We start from the raw sequence: 18,609 nt of genomic DNA on the forward strand, positions 1-18,609 counted from the left end.
CCTAGTCCAATTCGGTTTGGGCTTGGGGGGCGCGCGCCACCTCCTGTGGCAGCCTCCCTCTCTCCACTATGGCCCAATAGGCCCATTAACTTTCCCGGGGGGTTCCGGTAACCTCCCGATACTCCAAAAAATCCCCGATCTTCTTCGGAACCATTCCGGTGTCCGTATATAACCTTCCAATATATGAATTTTTACCTCTCGTCCATTTCGAGACTCCTCATCTTGTCCGTGATCTCATCCGGGACTCCGAACAAACTTCGGTCACCAAAACACATAACTCATAATACAAATCGTCATCGAACGTTAAGCGTGCGGACCCTACGGGTTCGAGAACTACGTAGGCATGACCGAGACACATCTCCGGTCAATAACCAATAGCGGAACCTGGATGCTCATATTGGCTCCTACATATTCTACAAAGATCTTCATCGGTCAAACCACATAACAACATACGTCATTCCCTTTGTCATTGGTATGTTACTTGCCCGAGATTTGATCGTCGGTATCATCATACCTAGTTCAATCTCGTTACCGGCAAGTCTCTTTACTCGTTCTGTAATACATCATCCCGCAACTACTCATTAGTCACATTGCTTGCAAGGCTTATAGTGATGTGCTTTACCGAGAGGGCCCAGAGATACCTCTCCGATACTCAGAGTGACAAATCCTAATCTTGATCTATGCCAACCCAACAAACACCTTCGGAGACACCTGTAGAGCATCTTTATAATCACCCAGTTACGTTGTGACGTTTGATAGCACACAAGGTGTTCCTCCGGTATTCGGGAGTTGCATAATCTCATAGTCATAGGAATATGTATAAGTCATAAAGAAAGCAATAGCAATAAAACTAAATGATTATTATGCTAAGCTAACGGATAGGTCTTGTCCATCACATCATTCTCCTAATGATGTGATCCCATTCATCAAATCACAACACATGTCTATGGTTAGAAAACTTAACCATCTTTGATTAACAAGCTAGTCAAGTAGAGGCATACTAGGGACACTTTGTTTTGTCTATGTATTCACACATGTATCAAGTTTCCGGTTAATACAATTCTAGCATGAATAATAAACATTTATCATGATATAGGAAATATAAATAACAACTTTATTATTGCCTCTAGGGCATATTTCCTTCAATTTGTTCTACTTCACAGCCTATAAATAACATCACTGCGGCAAACGGCTGAAGATAACAACAAGCATCCCATCACACTCTTTGAAGGTTATGAGCACCAAGTTGCTTACTTCCATAGACGATGCCTGAAGAAAACCACTAAAACATTCCTTCTTGAACACCATTCTACCACCCAAGCCAATAAAGTACGAACAAGGAATGCTCACATATATATATCATCATCGCGATTCTCCAAAGTAACCTCAAGAGTCAAAACGCCAGACCTAGGAACCGACACAAATTCCTTCAAACTCCTCACAACCATGCTAGGAATGACCTGACAAAAACATCAAGCTTTTAGAATAAACAAAATAAAAAGCAATAAAAAGAGGAAATAAAGAACAAAAAATAAATAGAAACTGAGAAAAACAAAGGAAAATAAATCTGACCATATCATGACCATTAACATTCAAGGAATTAATCCTATGAACAAAAGGACAACAGAGTATGTAGTTATCATCGAAGAGTCGTCGCGACATGAAATACATTTGCTGATAATTGAGATCGACACCATGAGTGTAAAACCAAGTGCCAACAAGATCCTTCTCAGAGTCACTCAAATCCTCAAGCCCTACACCGCATGGAATATACTGCAAAAATTGTAATAATCATCATAATCAGAAAAACAAGACCTAGAATAATTTCTATTCAAAACAGCATCAGCAGCACCAAAAGAAATAAGTGTGTGTGCCACCGCAAATTTTAACGCCAATTATAGAACAAATATAAATTTTTATCCTTACAACACGCCTCGAACATCGCCGATCTAGCACCACATTGAACAGATCTACAGAAGAATCAAAAGAGGAAAAAGGGCCACTTGGCATACGGCTAAAAGGGCAAGCCATACCTGCAAAGAACACATTGATTATTAAGAATTTATTACACAACCGAGTTAAAAGTTGACATTTGATAGTGTTGGAAGCCCCGCCCATAATCAACGCATAAATCTCCATTGCCCGGAAATATAATGGTAAAATTAAAGGAAAACAAAACCGGAGACAGGGAACCAACGAAGAACACAATTACCCCCTAAGAACGTCGGCATGCGGTACCAGCAATGGCGCCGGGAACTCCAACGAGGCGGGGACGGCGACGCCGGCGAAAAAGGAAACAGAGAAAATGGCCAGCTGGCCGTGTGTGTGTGTGTGTGGGGGGGGGGGGGGGGGGGGGGGGGACGCGAGAGAGAAACAGATCACAGAAACTATAATACAAAACATAAATGTTTAGGGATTTAAGTGAAAAAGGGAAAACCAGAAAAAAAACTGAAAATTGGAAAACATGGGAGCGCGACAAGTGTCATACACATAGCGCCCCAAAATAGTCTAAGGAGCGCTCCATGCGTGACACCCGTCGCGCGCGGAGCACCCCACCTTTGCAGGGAGCGCTTAACTAGTGATTTCGGAAGGACTAACGTAGGTCCACACCTAGTTATTTGCTTTGATTGATCAGCCGGACGGCCACCTCGCCTCCAACAAACTACGTACCCTGTATCGTGTGGGCGAGGCACAGCACGGAGTCAACGCACGCCTCCTGGGTCATGCAGCGGCAGCACTGGTCGACCAGGGCGGCATACTCAATGAGCACCCACAAAAAAACACTACCGAGAACGCGCTGCGCAGAACAACCAGGGCACGTCAAAACCAGGACACGTCAAAACCACTGGCGAAACCGCGCAAAAAAAAAGAGAGAAACCAATGGTGAAGCAAACCACCTTGGGCGGAGGCTGGCACTGCACGACTGCTATCTACTAGTTGTAGCAAGAGAACTACTGTACTACCTACTACCCTTACCGCCACTCCAGACTACAGTCTGCAACAATCAACACAACATTAAATTAATAATCATGCCATCAGGTTAAGGAGAATAGAACATTCTTGCACCATTATGATTGAAAAGAGTAATAGTTGTGGCTACTGTCAGCCACACCGCAACCATTGTCTCACTCGCATGGGCTTTTAACTTCCTTTACAAAACATGATTCAGAATTATTGCGAAGTTGAGCTTAAGTTACTGCTACTTTGCTACGACATCCCACGTTTAGCACATCCTGCACACTGAATACTTGAATGCAGGTACATGATTGGGGGTAAATTGCAAGATATTGCCAACTCCTGCACAAACAAAGAGACCATGAGACGACTTCTAACCAAGGATTCACTCGTACAAATGTATTTGCCTTGAAAATGTCAGGTGAACAAACTAGGATACAAATAGCAAGAAAAACAAAGATGAAACCATCCAATAAACCGTCTTAAATTCAAGAGAGAAAACTGAACCTACAAATATACTTTGTCCCAAGGTGCCCGGGAACAAACTAGGATACAAATAGCAGGCAAAACAAAGATGTTCACAAAGGCTACTTGCCAGCAAAGGGGGGGAACTACCTAGTATCAAATTCACAAAGCAGCATAAAACATATATTTCCTTCCATGCATGCTCCATACGATGCACAACTTGAAAAACTTGGAACTAGAGAAACGGAACCCATGGCATTACCTTCGTCATGCCTTCCTTAGCGCTTTCAACAGCGTCAATGCCACTGTACCAAACATCCTTCTGGGCTGATAATTAAATTTTGGCTGCAGAGTTCCGCCCATGAACATAGATGCTTTGCCGGTTGACTTATCCGAGGTCTTCTCCTTATGAGCGAAGAACTTCACACTAAGCTCTGATGTTAACACTGATCTTTGAGATTGGAAGAAACTTCTCCTTGCAAATTTGAGCTCCCATCCCCTGGGATCTTTCTTCACTTTAGGCTGGTCAATCAAGATCTTTCTATATGTTAGAAATCCCCAAACCCCACTGCAAATGTTATAAAATAATAGTTGGACTATAATAGAAACCTAAGCTCTACTCGTAATATTTCATGGGACCAGATATTATTGGCAAAGATACACCACTTAACAATTTAACATAATCAAGTAACATGCCCATGGTATTAAATCTATAACAGTTGTCACATAATTTAGTCATAAAATCACTAAGACTGTAAAGACCATACATGTTGAAATATAGCAAGTGTCAGTAAGACTTGTCCACAAAACAGTACACTTTAAACCAACATCCTATAAACAAAAAAAACATAAATAGCCCTGGTTTCTTGCATGAGGGCTTGGGAAATATGTAATGAGGTATTTCCATCATTCGAGTATCTTTACCTTTCCATTTCGCAGACAAGGCACTTTCAGACCTGCTTTGATCCTAGCCATCTCCGCTGTTTTCCATCACAGATAGTTAGTGTTTAAACTCACAATTTCTGAAAGACATACTTCAATCAAAACACCCACCTAATTTGTGAGGTAGCTCTTGAGAGGATAGCACATTCCGATAGGGGTGGCTTCAAGAACAAGAAAAAAGATGACTATCATAAGTATGCAAAAGTTATGATCAACTAAGAAATGGAAGGGGTGTGTAGAGAAGTACAGATTTCCAATATCTATGCCATCTCCAATAGAAAAAAATCCATGATCCTTCAGAATGAGCGTAACATGTTCAAAGACCTCCGCATGGGCCACTTCCATGACACAGGGAATCTGCGTGACATTTTTTACACATGAGAGAGAGAGAGAGAGAGAGATGAGGGAAAGTATTGTTTGCAATGGAAACACAAAAAATTAGGTTGACAGTAGTATCATTATGCATGAAAAATATTCCTCACAATTCTAACAAAATTTCCACTAAAATACAGGCACAAGAATAAAGATCAATGTCTAACGTGTTATGTATTTCGAACGGAGTAATGCAAGTTTAAACAAAGGAGAGCTATTCACATTCCTAAAAACATGTACAGAACACACGTTATGAAAAAATATTTGATTTCGTAGTTAGTAAAACATGAATGTTCATCTCAGTTCCTAGTACTTAGTCATTATATGTTGTAACTTGTAAGCATCACAAACGTAACAGGAACAATGATCTATTCAGGCACCATGCCATCTATAAAATGCTCGATAACAATTAGGTCCTCAGAAATTGGAAAGGTATGAGTAATCACACTTTGTTATACAGAATCAGATTAATTCTGTGATATGCACATATTTCGTAGAAATAAGGAAATTATGGTATCATAACTGCAACTAGTTTGTTACCTTTGGATGAGACCTTATGTAAACATCAAGAGCTTCACCAGCTTTGAAAATTACATGAACAAGATTCAATGTAACATCAAGAAGCTCCTTTTTCACCTCTAGTGGCTCCATTTCCAGTCTGTTTTGGCGCATCTTTATAGCAGTAATGTTGTCCACGACAAAGTTAGTGATAGTACCAAACCCATCTTTCTTACTACTCCCACATCCATTGCAGGAAGATAGCCCGCGGATCTGCTTTTGAGCTGCTAGGAGCAAAACAGCCGTATGGACGATCTTCCCATCTACTATGTACTTGCAGAGCTCATCTAACAGATCATCTGTGTGTTTGGCTAGCAGCCTAGTTGTATCCAAGAAGATTTTCTGCAACACAATGAAAATGGAAGGAAAACTCAGTTCAATTTTTAAACAAAATCAAATTTTCAGAACTCATCTTAAATTGTTGTTGTTAAATTAAAATTTAAAATGGCATAGCACATGGACATACATATACAGACAGTGTAACACCGAGAACTGCAATTTTTGGAAAGTGCAGTTATAAGAACATAATGTCCTTGGGACTTCGGTATTGCTATATCAGTGGTTTGAGATATATGACAACTTCTTTTATGCGGCAAAACAAGTAATTTGTGCAAGGACAGATGCGAAACAAACCATTTCAGGTAGGCACAGGATGTGGATGAGCTTGAGGATATAGTTGATGTCTGCCTGGCTGCAGTCCACACGCTGTTGACTAGGATTTAGACTGTCCTCAAGGTACTTATGCATGGAAGTGTTCTCAACCGCAACATGGAGTGGGAGTAGGTCAGCAGGGACTAGATCACCAGATGTGCGTAGATTGGCAGACGCACCATGGCGCAAGAGCAACTCAATCATATCAACAGAGAACATATCAGCAGCTCGGTGGAGGGAAAAGTACCCATATTGTGTCATGCAGTTGGGATTGGCTCGGAAACCATGAAGCTCAGGATCATCACCAACCAAGACAACTTTGGCACATCGCACTGCATTAGACACGATTATCTGGTTTAAAGTTTCTGGCGTGATGATGAAACCCCAAGACATGGCCCTTCCATTCTCATTGAAGAAGCGAAGGAAAGATCTGACATTATCCTTTTCCAAGATTGGCACCAAGGCGGGTAATATATCGAAGAGCACATCATTTACGAACTACATTGATCCATTCACAAATAAGGATGAAAGGAAATCAATTAACAGCAATGTTCGAATAGACAATTTAAATACTCAGAAGTTCTGGAGGTCAACTGCAAAAAACCTGCGGAGTACGATCTGGTATGATTATATTGGTTGCTCTGGAGTTAGCAAGTATAGCCTGTGTTTTGTCCATCCACTGTGAGGGAGTATGCCACCGTCAAGAGCTGTGAGATTACAGGAAGAAACATTTTTTTAGAAAAACATTGTGAAGTTAGTTAGTTGCTGCACCTCCTTGACTGATGCGATATGAGCAGCCATGTCAGCATCGCATGGACTAGGATCACGTGGAGGGTAGGCAGGATTCCAAGGATCGTATAGCCCATTCATGGATACACCATGTACACCTTTACGGTTGTCTTCAGAACAAGCCGTTGCTGTTGCCTCCTTTTTGCGCATTGCCTCCATTGGTGCAGACCAGGCCTGTAATGTCAGCTCCCCTGTTCGTTCCAAGACAATACCATATCTTATTAGCTTCTGCATTTTGTAGAGAATTTGTGCTAGGAAATACAAAGCTAGAATGCCAGACTTTACAAAGAAACCTGGTACTACGCATAAACATGGAATAATAATAAGTAGTACTAAAAGATGGTACTGGTATACTTTTATGTGTTGCTCTCACTGTTCCAAAAGAAGATACACAAAATAATATTCGAACAATGCAACAACCACCAGTTGCTTTAACTTGTAACGATATCATGAGCATATCATCACTACATAAGCATAGCATCACTACATAACTTAACTGAACATGAGCATATCATCACTACATAAATTGACTGAACATGAGCATATCATCACTACATAACTTGACTGAACATGAGCATATCATCACTACATAACTTGACTGAACATGAGCATATCATCACTGCATAACTTGACTGAAGCATAACATAGACATAGAAAACGGGAGATGAACAACCAAAAGTATACTTAAGTGAGGCATACACAAATCATTTACATCAGACATCAGTTCTCTATTCATCAATGATCAGTACCTCAATGCCACTGAAGCAGAACGAAAGAATTGAAATTGCGACAATACAGCGGGCTTTCAACTGAAGGCCAATAGTCAAAATTTGAAATATAGTAGTAATTGGTCTACATTATTTCTTTGTGGTAGTTACTATGTATTTTTCGAAAATATAGAAGGAATAGAAGTCAAAAAACAAAATATAATAGTAATAGACATAAAAATCATTTCTTTATGTCAGTTAATATGATATTTCGAATTTCCACTACTGTACACCTTTTACCGGTAGGTTTTATATGAAAAACCACGGTATTCCATCTATTTCGGACAAGCCCGTGGTATTCCAATTATTTTGACAATCATGTAAGCTGTAAACCTTTTGCTTGAATAAACAGGACAAATACAACTTTGAGGTCAACAGAATGCTAACTTCATGCAACACGGCATGTGGAGTAACATCCAGTACGTGCAACAATAGAACAAGCAGCAATCATGAATACACAATTATTCTTCATCTTTCTAATTCAACAGTTCAGATATACTCGTACTATACTAGCACGGAGTACTCTTGCTAGTCAACAGCAGCCAAATCTACAACTGGATGAATGGATCCACCACAGATTGGAGGCTCCAAGGTCGATTTCGCCGGAGGCCGACCACAGATCTGGCCAGGAGGGGGAAAGAAATCGGTGGCCAGGGCTAACAAAACCTAACCCTAGAAACGATGAGGAGAGATGAAGAAGAGGCGGAGATACCGCCGTCAAATGCCGACGCAGATCCGCCGCGGCAGGGAAAAGGGAGAAGCTACGCCGGAGAGCGAGCGAAGCTAGGGTCGCATGGGGGTGAGCCGCGGCGCTGATAGACGACGGGGCGAGAAAATCGCGTGCCGAGTGGAGTTAAGAAGAAGAGGACGGGGCGAGAGAATCGCGTGCGGCGAGGTGGAGAAAATTAAACTTTTGGTCCTTCAAGTCTATGACGCACAACAATTTAGTCCCATGGCGAGATGGTATTCAGCCACATGACTGCTTCGTCGCTGACGATTCGGGCGTGGCTCCAAAAGCCCCGCTGGACGCGGAGGCACCGCCCATTCATTGTGTGGTGTATTTCCACGCAAGTTTCATCGAAGTCCTACTTCGGCAACCGTCGGTCCTGTACCAGACGATTTCCCATATCCTCTCTGGTCGTCGCCACAAGCGCTCTGCCCGATCGCGGCTCCAGCGGTGGATCAAGCATGTTGTGGCACTTCAAACGATCCTCATACATGAGAATACGTAACACTCTACGGCTCTACGGTCCCTTCGACGGTCGAGCGCCCTGATGCCCCTGCGTGGCGCTACACTTTTGCGGTAAACCCCTCGCTTGTTTCGAAAACAACCCGCGCTCCCCGGTCCACGCGCCCTGCCCCGTCGTTGCCGGTTGATGGGGTCATCCGCTACGGGTAGGGTCAAGGAGCAGACAAGTTGGACTAACCTAGGGCCCCACATCAACAGTCATTAAGGCTCCTGGGCCACAAATACAATCGGACGCGCTCCAAAACATATTCCACTCGGACGCTGTCAAGCCGCTCGCCCACATCGCAGTCACTCGGCTACCCCACCCGCACTCGGCTAGGGGGGATGAAGAGACCACGTGGGATCTGAAGCGTCCGAAGAGCACAATGCCTAATGTTACTAGTAATTAGATCTTCAGTTACTCCTAGTAACGCCTGTAATCAACATCATCATCAATTCCTTCACAAAAAGGGCTAGCTCGAGGGGTGGCGCACTCCATATAAGCCACCCCGTAGCACCTGTTGAGGGGTTCGCAATCTTTTGTAATCATCCGAACATAAAGAATACAGCTCCAACAACTCGAGACGTAGGGTCTCTACCTCTTCTGAGAGGGGTCTAAACTCGTAAAATCTCTTGTGTCACGGTTGCGTCGTAGCTAGACCACGCTCCTTTTTCCTACCCCTCTCTTACTGTCAGATTTGTTCCCACGACAGTTGCCCCCCCCCCCCCCCCCCCCCGCGCGCGTGGGGCTGTGCCTCTAGCAATTTCAAGTGTAGGTGGAATTTTCTTCATCCATCATAGTTTTCGGCGGCGAAATGGTATTCAGCGACAAGATCCGTTTCGGCTCCCTTTGCTTCGTCGCTGATGATTCGGCGTGGCTCCAAGAAGCCCCGCTGGACGCGGAGGCACTGCCCATCCATTTTTTTAGCATCAGTACAGACACAAGCGCTCATATATACGCGCATACACTCACCTCTATGAACGCACATACGTACACCCTACCCCTATGAGCACCCCCTACAAACGCTCATATATAGCATCAGTACATAACTTGACTGAACATGAGCATATCATCACTACATAACTTGACTGAACATGAGCATATCATCACTACATAACTTGACTGAAGCATAACATAGACATAGAAAACGGGAGATGAACAACCAAAAGTATACTTAAGTGAGGCATACACAAATCATTTACATCAGACATCAGTTCTCTATTCATCAATGATCAGTACCTCAATGCCACTGAAGCAGAACGAAAGAATTGAAATTGCGATAATACAGCAGGCTTTCAACTGAAGGCCAATAGTCAAAATTTGAAATATAGTAGTAATTGGTCTACATTATTTCTTTGTGGCAGTTACTATGTATTTTTCGAAAATATAGAAGGAATAGAAGTCAAAAAACGAAATATAATAGTAATAGACATAAAAATCATTTCTTTATGTCAGTTAATATGATATTTCGAATTTCCACTACTGTACACCTTTTACCGGTAGGTTTTATATGAAAAACCACGGTATTCCATCTATTTCGGACAAGCCCGTGGTATTCCAATTATTTTGACAAATCATGTAAGCTGTAAACCTTTTGCTTGAATAAACATGACAAATACAACTTTGAGGTCAACAGAATGCTAACTTCATGCAACATGGCATGTGGAGTAATTAGCTATATTGGACAAGTTGGACACAGGAAAGTTTTGCATCAGAAATAAGAATTCATACAAGATAATTTGCATCACGATCACGATAATTTTTACGACACATACAAGATAGGAATTCTTCATAGAATCATAGCATCACAAATCATATAACCGAAACAAGTAAATGAAAAAAAAATCTGATGTATAAGTTCAACAATGATACAAAATGAAGTTTGAGATTAGTAGATGCATGGTGTGATGTACGGATGTGTTAAACCTTGGATTCTTGGCTACTTTCCACTGGTTGGATACGGAAGATTTGACAAGTGAAAAAGGCTGTGTCACGCCGTTGCCATATGAATAGGATCGGCGGCAGCAGGGCGGGGAGAGCGAGCAGAGGCGGCCGGGCGTGCGAGGGCATGGAACGGCGGCTAGTAATTTCGCGTACTATAATCCACGTATAGGGTAATCGCACGAGAACGCAACTCCCAGGCCAGGGGACCAGTACCAATCGCCCATCCTGGCCCGCTAGTGGGCTTCACATGGGCCTTTTCTATCTCTACTACCATCGCCCAGTGTTGGCCATCGCCACCTTCCGCAGCCGACGATGTCGGCGCCGACCAAGTACTCAGCCAACACACCTGCCTGCACCAAGGGAAATTCTATTTAACAAATATGTGTGTGCTTCATTGCTTCCCTAATCCCTGTCAAATTTGCATCTTTATAACAACGGTCTTCACTGTCAAATTTGCATATTTACAACAGTGTGCTGATCAATGCATAATTTTTGTACAAACCATAATAGATCTACCTCCTGTGACTTCAGCATGAATTTTAACGTGCATCAAACTGGAGCCCTCCATCATATTGTTTTAACAGTATAATATTCGAATCTGTATGACAGAATGAACAAAACCCTGTATGATCTATTTTTAACCCAGTCCAAGAGAGAGGAGAATAAAGTCCCAGTCCAAGAATATGAAACCAACTCATTTGTTTTAACAATATAGTATTCAAATTTGTTTTAACATTCAGGCTCTATGGATGAATCTGTGTCGACTTGGCATGTAAATGAACCTATTCAGGACATAGTCAAACTTAGCATGTAAATGATCTATTGAGGACATAGTCATTCTCTTTTTGATAGTTCTTGGAGGGTTTTGGTCAAGGAAGTGAAATACCTGGACTGGGTTTTTCTTCTGCACTCTCAAGTTGCCCATGATGTGCATTTTCTTCCCGGGCAAGACTGCTTGTAGAACATCTGAAAAGGACAAAATAATGTCTCTCAGGAAAATATGGTGATAACTGAAACAAGACAGAGCGTTCAAATGATCCGAACAATAAAGTCATGATTTTCAGCACACTAAAAAGGCAACAACAGGTTTATGACTGAAACAAGGGTAAATCCTAGAAGACCAGGACCTCTGTTATCTAAATAGAAGAAGAAAAGGGCCTTAAGAGCCCTTTCACGCATATGTTGCACCGGTCACGTTATCCAATGCATCTAACAATGAGCTTTCTGGAAACTTGATGGTGTTTAGGAAATTATACAATATTACAAGCCGAATGATGCAAGAATGCTCAGTGCAGCTCGGAGATAACTAACAGTAAGTTGCAATTGTTCATGCCGTTTTTAGGTACAAAAACAGTCATCAGTTAAATAGCAACACTCATCAGACACGGGAATTAATCGTGAAGACCTCACTGCTATGGTTAGTTATTAGCCCCACTACCTCATCTTTTGATAAGACGATTTATGTTGTTTTTTGCTTGTGATGCTAATGCTTTGTTGCTTTGTCATTTATTCATGCAACAGCTGAATTTGCATCGCTTCACATGGAACTAAAATCTGATAAGTGGAAGGACCTAAACATCACAACATGGCCAAGGGAAGAGTGTATTTAGAGCAGACTGCAGACATATGGGTACACCTTCCTACCTCTGAATTTTTGTATGTCCCCATTAATCGTATTACAAAGGAGGTGTCCGCAATTAAGAATAGAGTAGTACAAATGAGAGTAGATGACATCATAGTTAAGGGTCTTCGTCATCAGCACACTACTCATCCATCATGTCAACCTACAATAGCAAAGCACGTCTACAGGTTGTTTTGGCAGACTTTGAATACTAGTCGAAGGCACGTGCTTTGCACGTGTGCGTTGTTGACTAAAATTCTAGGCAAACATGAAAACTTTAAATAAAAATGAAGCAGTTTTTATATGGAGTTTTAGCTTCGCAACCTCTTGCCGAGTTACAATGTTGATTATTATATTTCCAAAACATGTCAAGAGTAATTTTGGTTAACACTTGACAAACTTAGAGTAATATTCTCAAAACAGTAAGTCACATCAGGACCAATTTTTTTTTCAAAAAGTAATCATCTGCATGCATTGTACTCCCTCCGTTCCTAAATATAAGTCTTTTTAGAGATTTCACTATGGACTACATACGGAGCAAAATGAGTGAATCTACACTCTAAAATATGTTTATATACATCCGTATGTAGTTTGTAGTGGAATCTCTAAAAAGACTTATATTTAGGAACGGAGGGAGTACTACATAACTTGGACGTGGATGGAATATAATGCATTCTACCATGCATATCCAATATTTAGGATCTCCCGCAAAAGAAATTCCAATGTTTAGGACTTCACAAAAAAATGGGTATGTGTCATCGTAAAATTTGTGAGGATGGCCGTTCAGCTCATCGACCTTCTGTTTTTTTAACATACTGCTCGACCATTTTTTTAAGGGAGACCCCTCGACCTTTTTGCGTCGTGCCTTAGGCTAAAATGTGGTTTTGGGCCAACAGCGTAACACTCGGCTATACGGGCCTGGAAACTTGCCACTGGGCCAGCTGTATGGAGGCCCACTCAGAAACGCCAACACAGGTCAGTTCCCTGCCTCTATGTCGAGCGGAAAAAGAAAAGAATCTTCTCAAAAAATAAACTGTCGAGCTGAGCAGCACTGCGCCGCCGCCCCTCCTCCTGTCTCTGGCCCCGCGGCCCGCCGAACGCCGACCCGAGGACCGCGAGGGCGTCGGGGAAGCGCACGACCCGGACATCCTGCAATCGTGCTCGGCTGCTCGCCTCGCCCAGCCCAATCGTCATTAGCAGCCACGGCCTCAAACAGCACACCCCGACAGGCGGCACACTTCATGCTTACACGGCTCCTCCGCTATTGCACCGGTGAGTAGCACCGACCGTAGCATCACTGCATCAACATACGGTGGTCAGCAGGCAGCAGCACCGTGAGTACTTCAACTTCTCTGAATTTCTGATTTTCTCCAATTAAAGAATGGAGATAAGATTGATCGGTGTGATTTTTTTTTTTTGAAGTCTGAAAATTTGTTGATTTGTAGGTTCCAAAAATAAAGAACAAGTCTGGTGATTGAAACATGTGTGCACCCATTCCTTGCTTACAAAAGAAATCCCGGACGGAGGGAGTAGAAGCTACACTATCTATGCTGATGTTTGTAAATTTCCTTCTTGGTTTATCTCCTGTGTAAGTTCCTGCAAATTGGTAGAGGGCGCAGTGTGCTAACTCATGGTCTTACTGCCCAGGCGCATCAGATCACTATTAGTAATCTATGGATGGGGCATGTCCCTCCAGTGTTGAGTTGGCTTGTAATGACTCTGTAACTCTGATTCCCTATGAGTATTCAGAAAAGGAAGGAAACTGACCTATGCCCACTTCTGTTGACTTAATGTTTCTGTTGTACTGTATGTTAAAACTGAAAAATGTATGTTTCTTATACTTGTGAAGCCCAATGGCTATCATAAAAAATGATATCTTCTCACTTATGTTGCTGGATTTCTATTATATGCTATAACTGAGAGAAGAATAGTAAATCTATAGATTTAAGTACTGTACATGCTAGATTATTACCCCTGTAAACATATCTTTTGGTCTAAAATTTTCATAAGGACAAGCTAATGACTGAAACCCTATCTAATATTATTTTTCCTGGGTACTATTTACATGAATAGAAACATATTAGAAACATCACACTACAGTACACAGCATGTACATGGATTATACCAAAACATCCCTGTAGACAATATTTTTTGTGCTTTTCCCTGATGGGTCATTATCCTTATTTGGCCTTGCAAGTAATCTACTCCCTCCGTTCCTAAATATTTGTCTTTCTAGACATTTCAACAAGTGACTACATACGGAGCAAAATGAGTGAATCTACACTCTAAAAAATGTCTACATACATCCGTATGTGGTAGTCATTTGAAACGTCTAGAAAGACAAATATTTAGGAACGGAGGGAGTAGTTGTTTGTCTTGATGTCCCTCTAGACAAAGCAACATAGAGTTGTCCATGAGAAAACACCGGCTCAGGAAGATATACGCCAACATTTGGGATGGTTTGACCCTGGGCTTTGTTGATTGTCATGGCAAAACTAAGCCGAATTGGAAATTGTTTCTTTTAAACTTGAAGGGGAGAACATCATCCTCTGATGCTGGGAAGAATTCATTTGCATAGTGTTTTTGGTTTCTGCAAAAGGATCATTCTGCTCTGCAATCACAGCTACTATCAAGGCAAGCGATCAATAAGGATAATAAGTAGAAGATATCGGTTTAATAAAAACAACGTACGTTGGTTCCCTTTTGGTGAAGTCGTGGAGTGAACATTTGTAATATCTCTGAAAGGAGCTCGGCCTTCCATCTCTTGGGTTTTACTGGACGGCTCGCGGTTATGACTTTGATTCTTGATTGTTATAAGTCAGGTGTTTTCGGCCACAACCTACAGTATATAAGCATTAGACCATTTTTTAGGTTGCCAAATCCGAGAAAAATAATTAAAGCATACTCAAATTTGCAAACAGCTATGAGACATGAACAGAATGAACATGTGCTTTATATTCAGATAGCACTGCCTTTTATAGTCTACCAACAGCGCTGCTTGGACAAAAGCACAAACACCTTGCGTGCAAGAAAAGCAAAAAAAATCAACAACTACAGCAGATCAGTGACTATGTATTTCATATAAATCTATAGCAAGAAGGATCACTTGCGCAACATTCGCATGCAAAAGAATCATCACAGAATTCCAAAGGAACAGATTAGGATGGGACACCTAGAGAAGGAATAGCTCACTTGTGGTCAGTCCGTCGATGGCACTATGGTGAGCTGGTTGTAGTAGGATGTCCAGCTCTCAGGAACCTGGACTCACCAGGCGGCAAGAAAATTTGAACTAAGTCAGAGCTTGCAAGGAGACGATGGTGGAGCTGCAATCTGGATGTTGAGGTGATTCGAAGGATCTGGGGCGTGGACGGCGGTTATGAACTGGCGGAGATCATGGTGTGTGACGTACACGCTAGAGAAATTTTATACAGAGCATATGGATGTGGTGGTGAAATCAGCGAGGCTGGCGCCTTGGCGGGGAATCGATTTGCTGGAGCCTTGGTGGGGAATCGATTTGCTGGAGGCGAGCGTGGGTTGTGGAGTTTTCCAGAAGGGGCCACTGAGTTCTCAGGCTTTGGCGGGAATAGGTGGGAGGCGAATCCGAGTAATGTGGGCCGTTCGATCTGATAAAGTGGACGGCTAAAGATGAATCCATTATGTAAGTTGGTGGGCAAAACATGCAAGAAGAATGTAGATTCAAATTTCAAAAAATTGTGTACTATAATAGTAGAGAAACACATTAAATTTAACAAAGTAGATAATTTGATGATAGCTAATTCTCTCAAGCAATTATTTCAGTCAAAGTTCAGTATGCACACAACTATGTTCAGTTCACGCAAGATTTAGACAAAAAACAGTCACATATACTTATCCTAATGGGGATCTCGGATTCCTCACCGTCTACGAAGTATGCTGAGCAGGGGGTACCCGGCTGCGCTCATTGTTGCTGGGACGGCGCGAAGTAGGAGGCATCGATGGCCTCCTCCAGCCGCAGTCGAGGTGGGGAGCCTCTGCCGGATCCCTCCAAGGCTGCCCGGTGGTCGGTGCCGACGATCCGTTGGAGGCAAAGCTCATCCATGGCGGTCGGTGCGGAGCCGTGGCTGCGGACTAGGCTGGTGGCGGCGAACGGGTTCATCGTGGGGCTGGAAAGCGCTGGGGAAAAGGGAGGCGAGGTGGAAGCCGTAGGCGGCAGATCTGGGCTGCGTGAAGAGAGGTAAGGGAAGGGCGGCCGCCATGGACCGGCGCGGTGACAGGAGGGGGGTGGGGGGCATAGATCAGCGGCTGGGGAAGGGCGGCCGCCATGCACCGGCCAGGGGTGGGTGGTCGTCTCGCCGCCGGTGGGGATGTAGTGGAAGAGTGGCGGCCGTGTTCTGTGAGTGGAGTGTTTGCTCCGGTTGTGTAGTGAGCGAGTGGAGTGTTTGCTCCGGTTGTCCGATTTCTTTGTTTTTTACGGCCAAGTGTTTACTAAACTGGTTCGGTCATATATCAATGGTTGATCTTGAAGGTTTTATAATATGTTGTATTAGAGCAACGGTCTGACCTCTCAAATCCGCCTCGTATGTTCAGGTGGGCCGCCCGGTCACAATTTTCTGACCCAGACAGGCCCCTAAAATGGCCCTCAAACACCCGGTCTGACCGGCAACCCCCATATCCAGCCCAAATATGGGGCATCCAGGCACGCCTGCCACGTCGGCCTGACAGCGTGGCCCACACGGAAACGCCCGGAAACCCGACGGTCCGACGGACGCCGTGTCCGCTGTGTGAACACCGCGTGACGCCGCTCTGGCTCGCCGCCCAAGACGAAATCCGGGTATTTAAGCCGGCCGGGGTCCCGCAACCGCACCACCAGTCCGAGCCCATCCACCTCCTCCCTCTCCCGCTTTGGCGCTCTGCCCACGGTCGGACACTGCGTCCACGCTCCGGCACTCCGCCATGGTCCGGAGCAAGATCACCTACTATGCCATGCTGACGCCGGAGCGCCGCTACGAGATCCAGCAGGCAGCAGCAGATCCGGGCAAGGGAAGCCGCGCGCGCCGCCCGCATCACTGCCAGGATGCCTCCGGACTCGCCGGAGCCGGAGGAGGAGCCGGGGAAAGAGGAGGAGGAGGAGATGGCTATGATGGAGGCAGAGGAGCCGGACCAACAGGTGCCGGCCTTCAACAGGGGGCAGGCGGTGGCGAAGTTCGCCGTCACCCAGTTCGACGAGATGACCGAGCAACAGGCCATCCCGGAGTCCATCCAGGATGAGGCCTATGTGGAGGCCAAACCGGGCGTTCCTCCGGGCAGGCGGAGTCCGATGCGCTCTTCACTGAGCTCGACGCGGAGATAGGCAGAGGAGGTCGGAGCGGAGCAGCCGGAGCTACAGCTGCCGCCCATGCTGTCGGAGCCGGGCACGGAGATCGTCGTGATCTCTGACGAGTCGTAGCTACGATCGACGTAGTACGTAGGTTCTATTTCCTTTTGCATGTATTTGTATGGATATAAAAATCGAGTATGAGATGTTCGGATGCAACAAGTGAAATTTGAGGTGTGCCCCACTGCCCGCGGAAGCGCCCGGGCGCGTCCGCGGGCTTTTGAGGAGCCGGGTTTGCCATATGTGGTTGTAGATGCTCTTACTATTTGAATTCTAGCTCTAATTTATTACTTAATATGATCATATGACATATTTCAGGACAAAATTAGCTGTCATTTAGTGGACTCGAAACTGAATGATGATAATATGAATGATGATAATATAAGAAATCGACACTTATCCCATGGATTGTATGATTCTGGATAGACTCCCTAAGAATTTACCTACATCGAACACATCATCAAAACTTGAGCTTAACCTAGCAATCGTTTCTTCTTTCACCATCTGTCAATCCAAAAAACGACGACTTAATAGATAAATTTTGCTTGTGCATCAACAAGCTTGATGATGTCCCTTTGTTGTAGTAAGCCACATTTTCTCGGATCATTTTGTGCTCTAATATACTCTTGTGTTATTAAAATTGACATAACTGCGATTTCACAGGAGTGAATGGGGAAAAGCTATAATTATTATCATATTAGTTTAAATTTCAGATAAACAATAAGGACCAAATTAAAGAATGATGAATACATGGATGCTGATTGCTTTAACATTGTTGTGTGTAGCGTCTCATTTGTTGGAGACATCCCAGTTTACTACATGGTTATTTGGTTTCTAATTTCATGCACTCATGGTGCGATGATGGGCTACATTTTCCAGTACACAGGGTGATTATTTATACCATACTCATTTGTATATACGTTGCACATGGTAATTTTTTTTAAATAACAATGTTGTATAATG

The 18,609-nt window shown here is 43.5% G+C and overlaps 1 protein-coding gene and 2 long non-coding RNA genes across 5 annotated transcripts; 1 reads left to right on the forward strand and 2 right to left on the reverse strand.

Moving 5' to 3' along the window:
• Window positions 1-3,040: 3,040 nt before the first annotated feature.
• Window positions 3,041-8,447, reverse strand: LOC109752142 (uncharacterized). Of its 2 annotated transcripts, none has more exons than XM_020311014.4 (10): window positions 8,212-8,447; window positions 6,715-6,923; window positions 6,548-6,622; window positions 5,926-6,441; window positions 5,275-5,634; window positions 4,610-4,719; window positions 4,474-4,523; window positions 4,345-4,400; window positions 3,683-3,942; window positions 3,041-3,297 (listed from the first exon to the last, which is right to left on the reverse strand). In XM_020311014.4, the coding sequence occupies exons 2-9, from the start codon at window positions 6,889-6,891 to the stop codon at window positions 3,688-3,690; spliced, it is 1,599 nt and encodes a 532-aa protein (XP_020166603.3). In that variant the 5' UTR covers window positions 6,892-6,923; window positions 8,212-8,447; the 3' UTR covers window positions 3,041-3,297; window positions 3,683-3,687. The 2 variants fall into 2 exon arrangements, with proteins under 2 accessions (XP_020166603.3, XP_020166605.3); XM_020311016.4 differs by having other exon boundaries at window positions 8,171-8,425.
• Window positions 8,448-11,644: 3,197 nt separating this feature from the next.
• On the forward strand, window positions 11,645-14,069 carry LOC120974988 (uncharacterized). Its single transcript, XR_005770672.2, has 2 exons — window positions 11,645-13,627; window positions 13,739-14,069. It is a non-coding gene; the product is annotated as an uncharacterized lncRNA (long non-coding RNA).
• Window positions 14,070-14,232: 163 nt separating this feature from the next.
• LOC141041556 (uncharacterized) lies at window positions 14,233-17,166 on the reverse strand. Of its 2 annotated transcripts, XR_012201910.1 has the most exons (3): window positions 16,191-16,931; window positions 15,486-15,551; window positions 14,233-15,132 (listed from the first exon to the last, which is right to left on the reverse strand). It is a non-coding gene; the product is annotated as an uncharacterized lncRNA (long non-coding RNA). The 2 variants fall into 2 exon arrangements; XR_012201909.1 differs by lacking the exon at window positions 15,486-15,551 and having other exon boundaries at window positions 16,191-17,166.
• Between the last annotated feature and the right edge of the window lie 1,443 nt (window positions 17,167-18,609).

The sequence above is a fragment of the Aegilops tauschii genome, chromosome 2 (assembly GCF_002575655.3).
Source record: "Aegilops tauschii subsp. strangulata cultivar AL8/78 chromosome 2, Aet v6.0, whole genome shotgun sequence".
Classification (NCBI taxonomy): Eukaryota; Viridiplantae; Streptophyta; class Magnoliopsida; order Poales; family Poaceae; genus Aegilops; species Aegilops tauschii.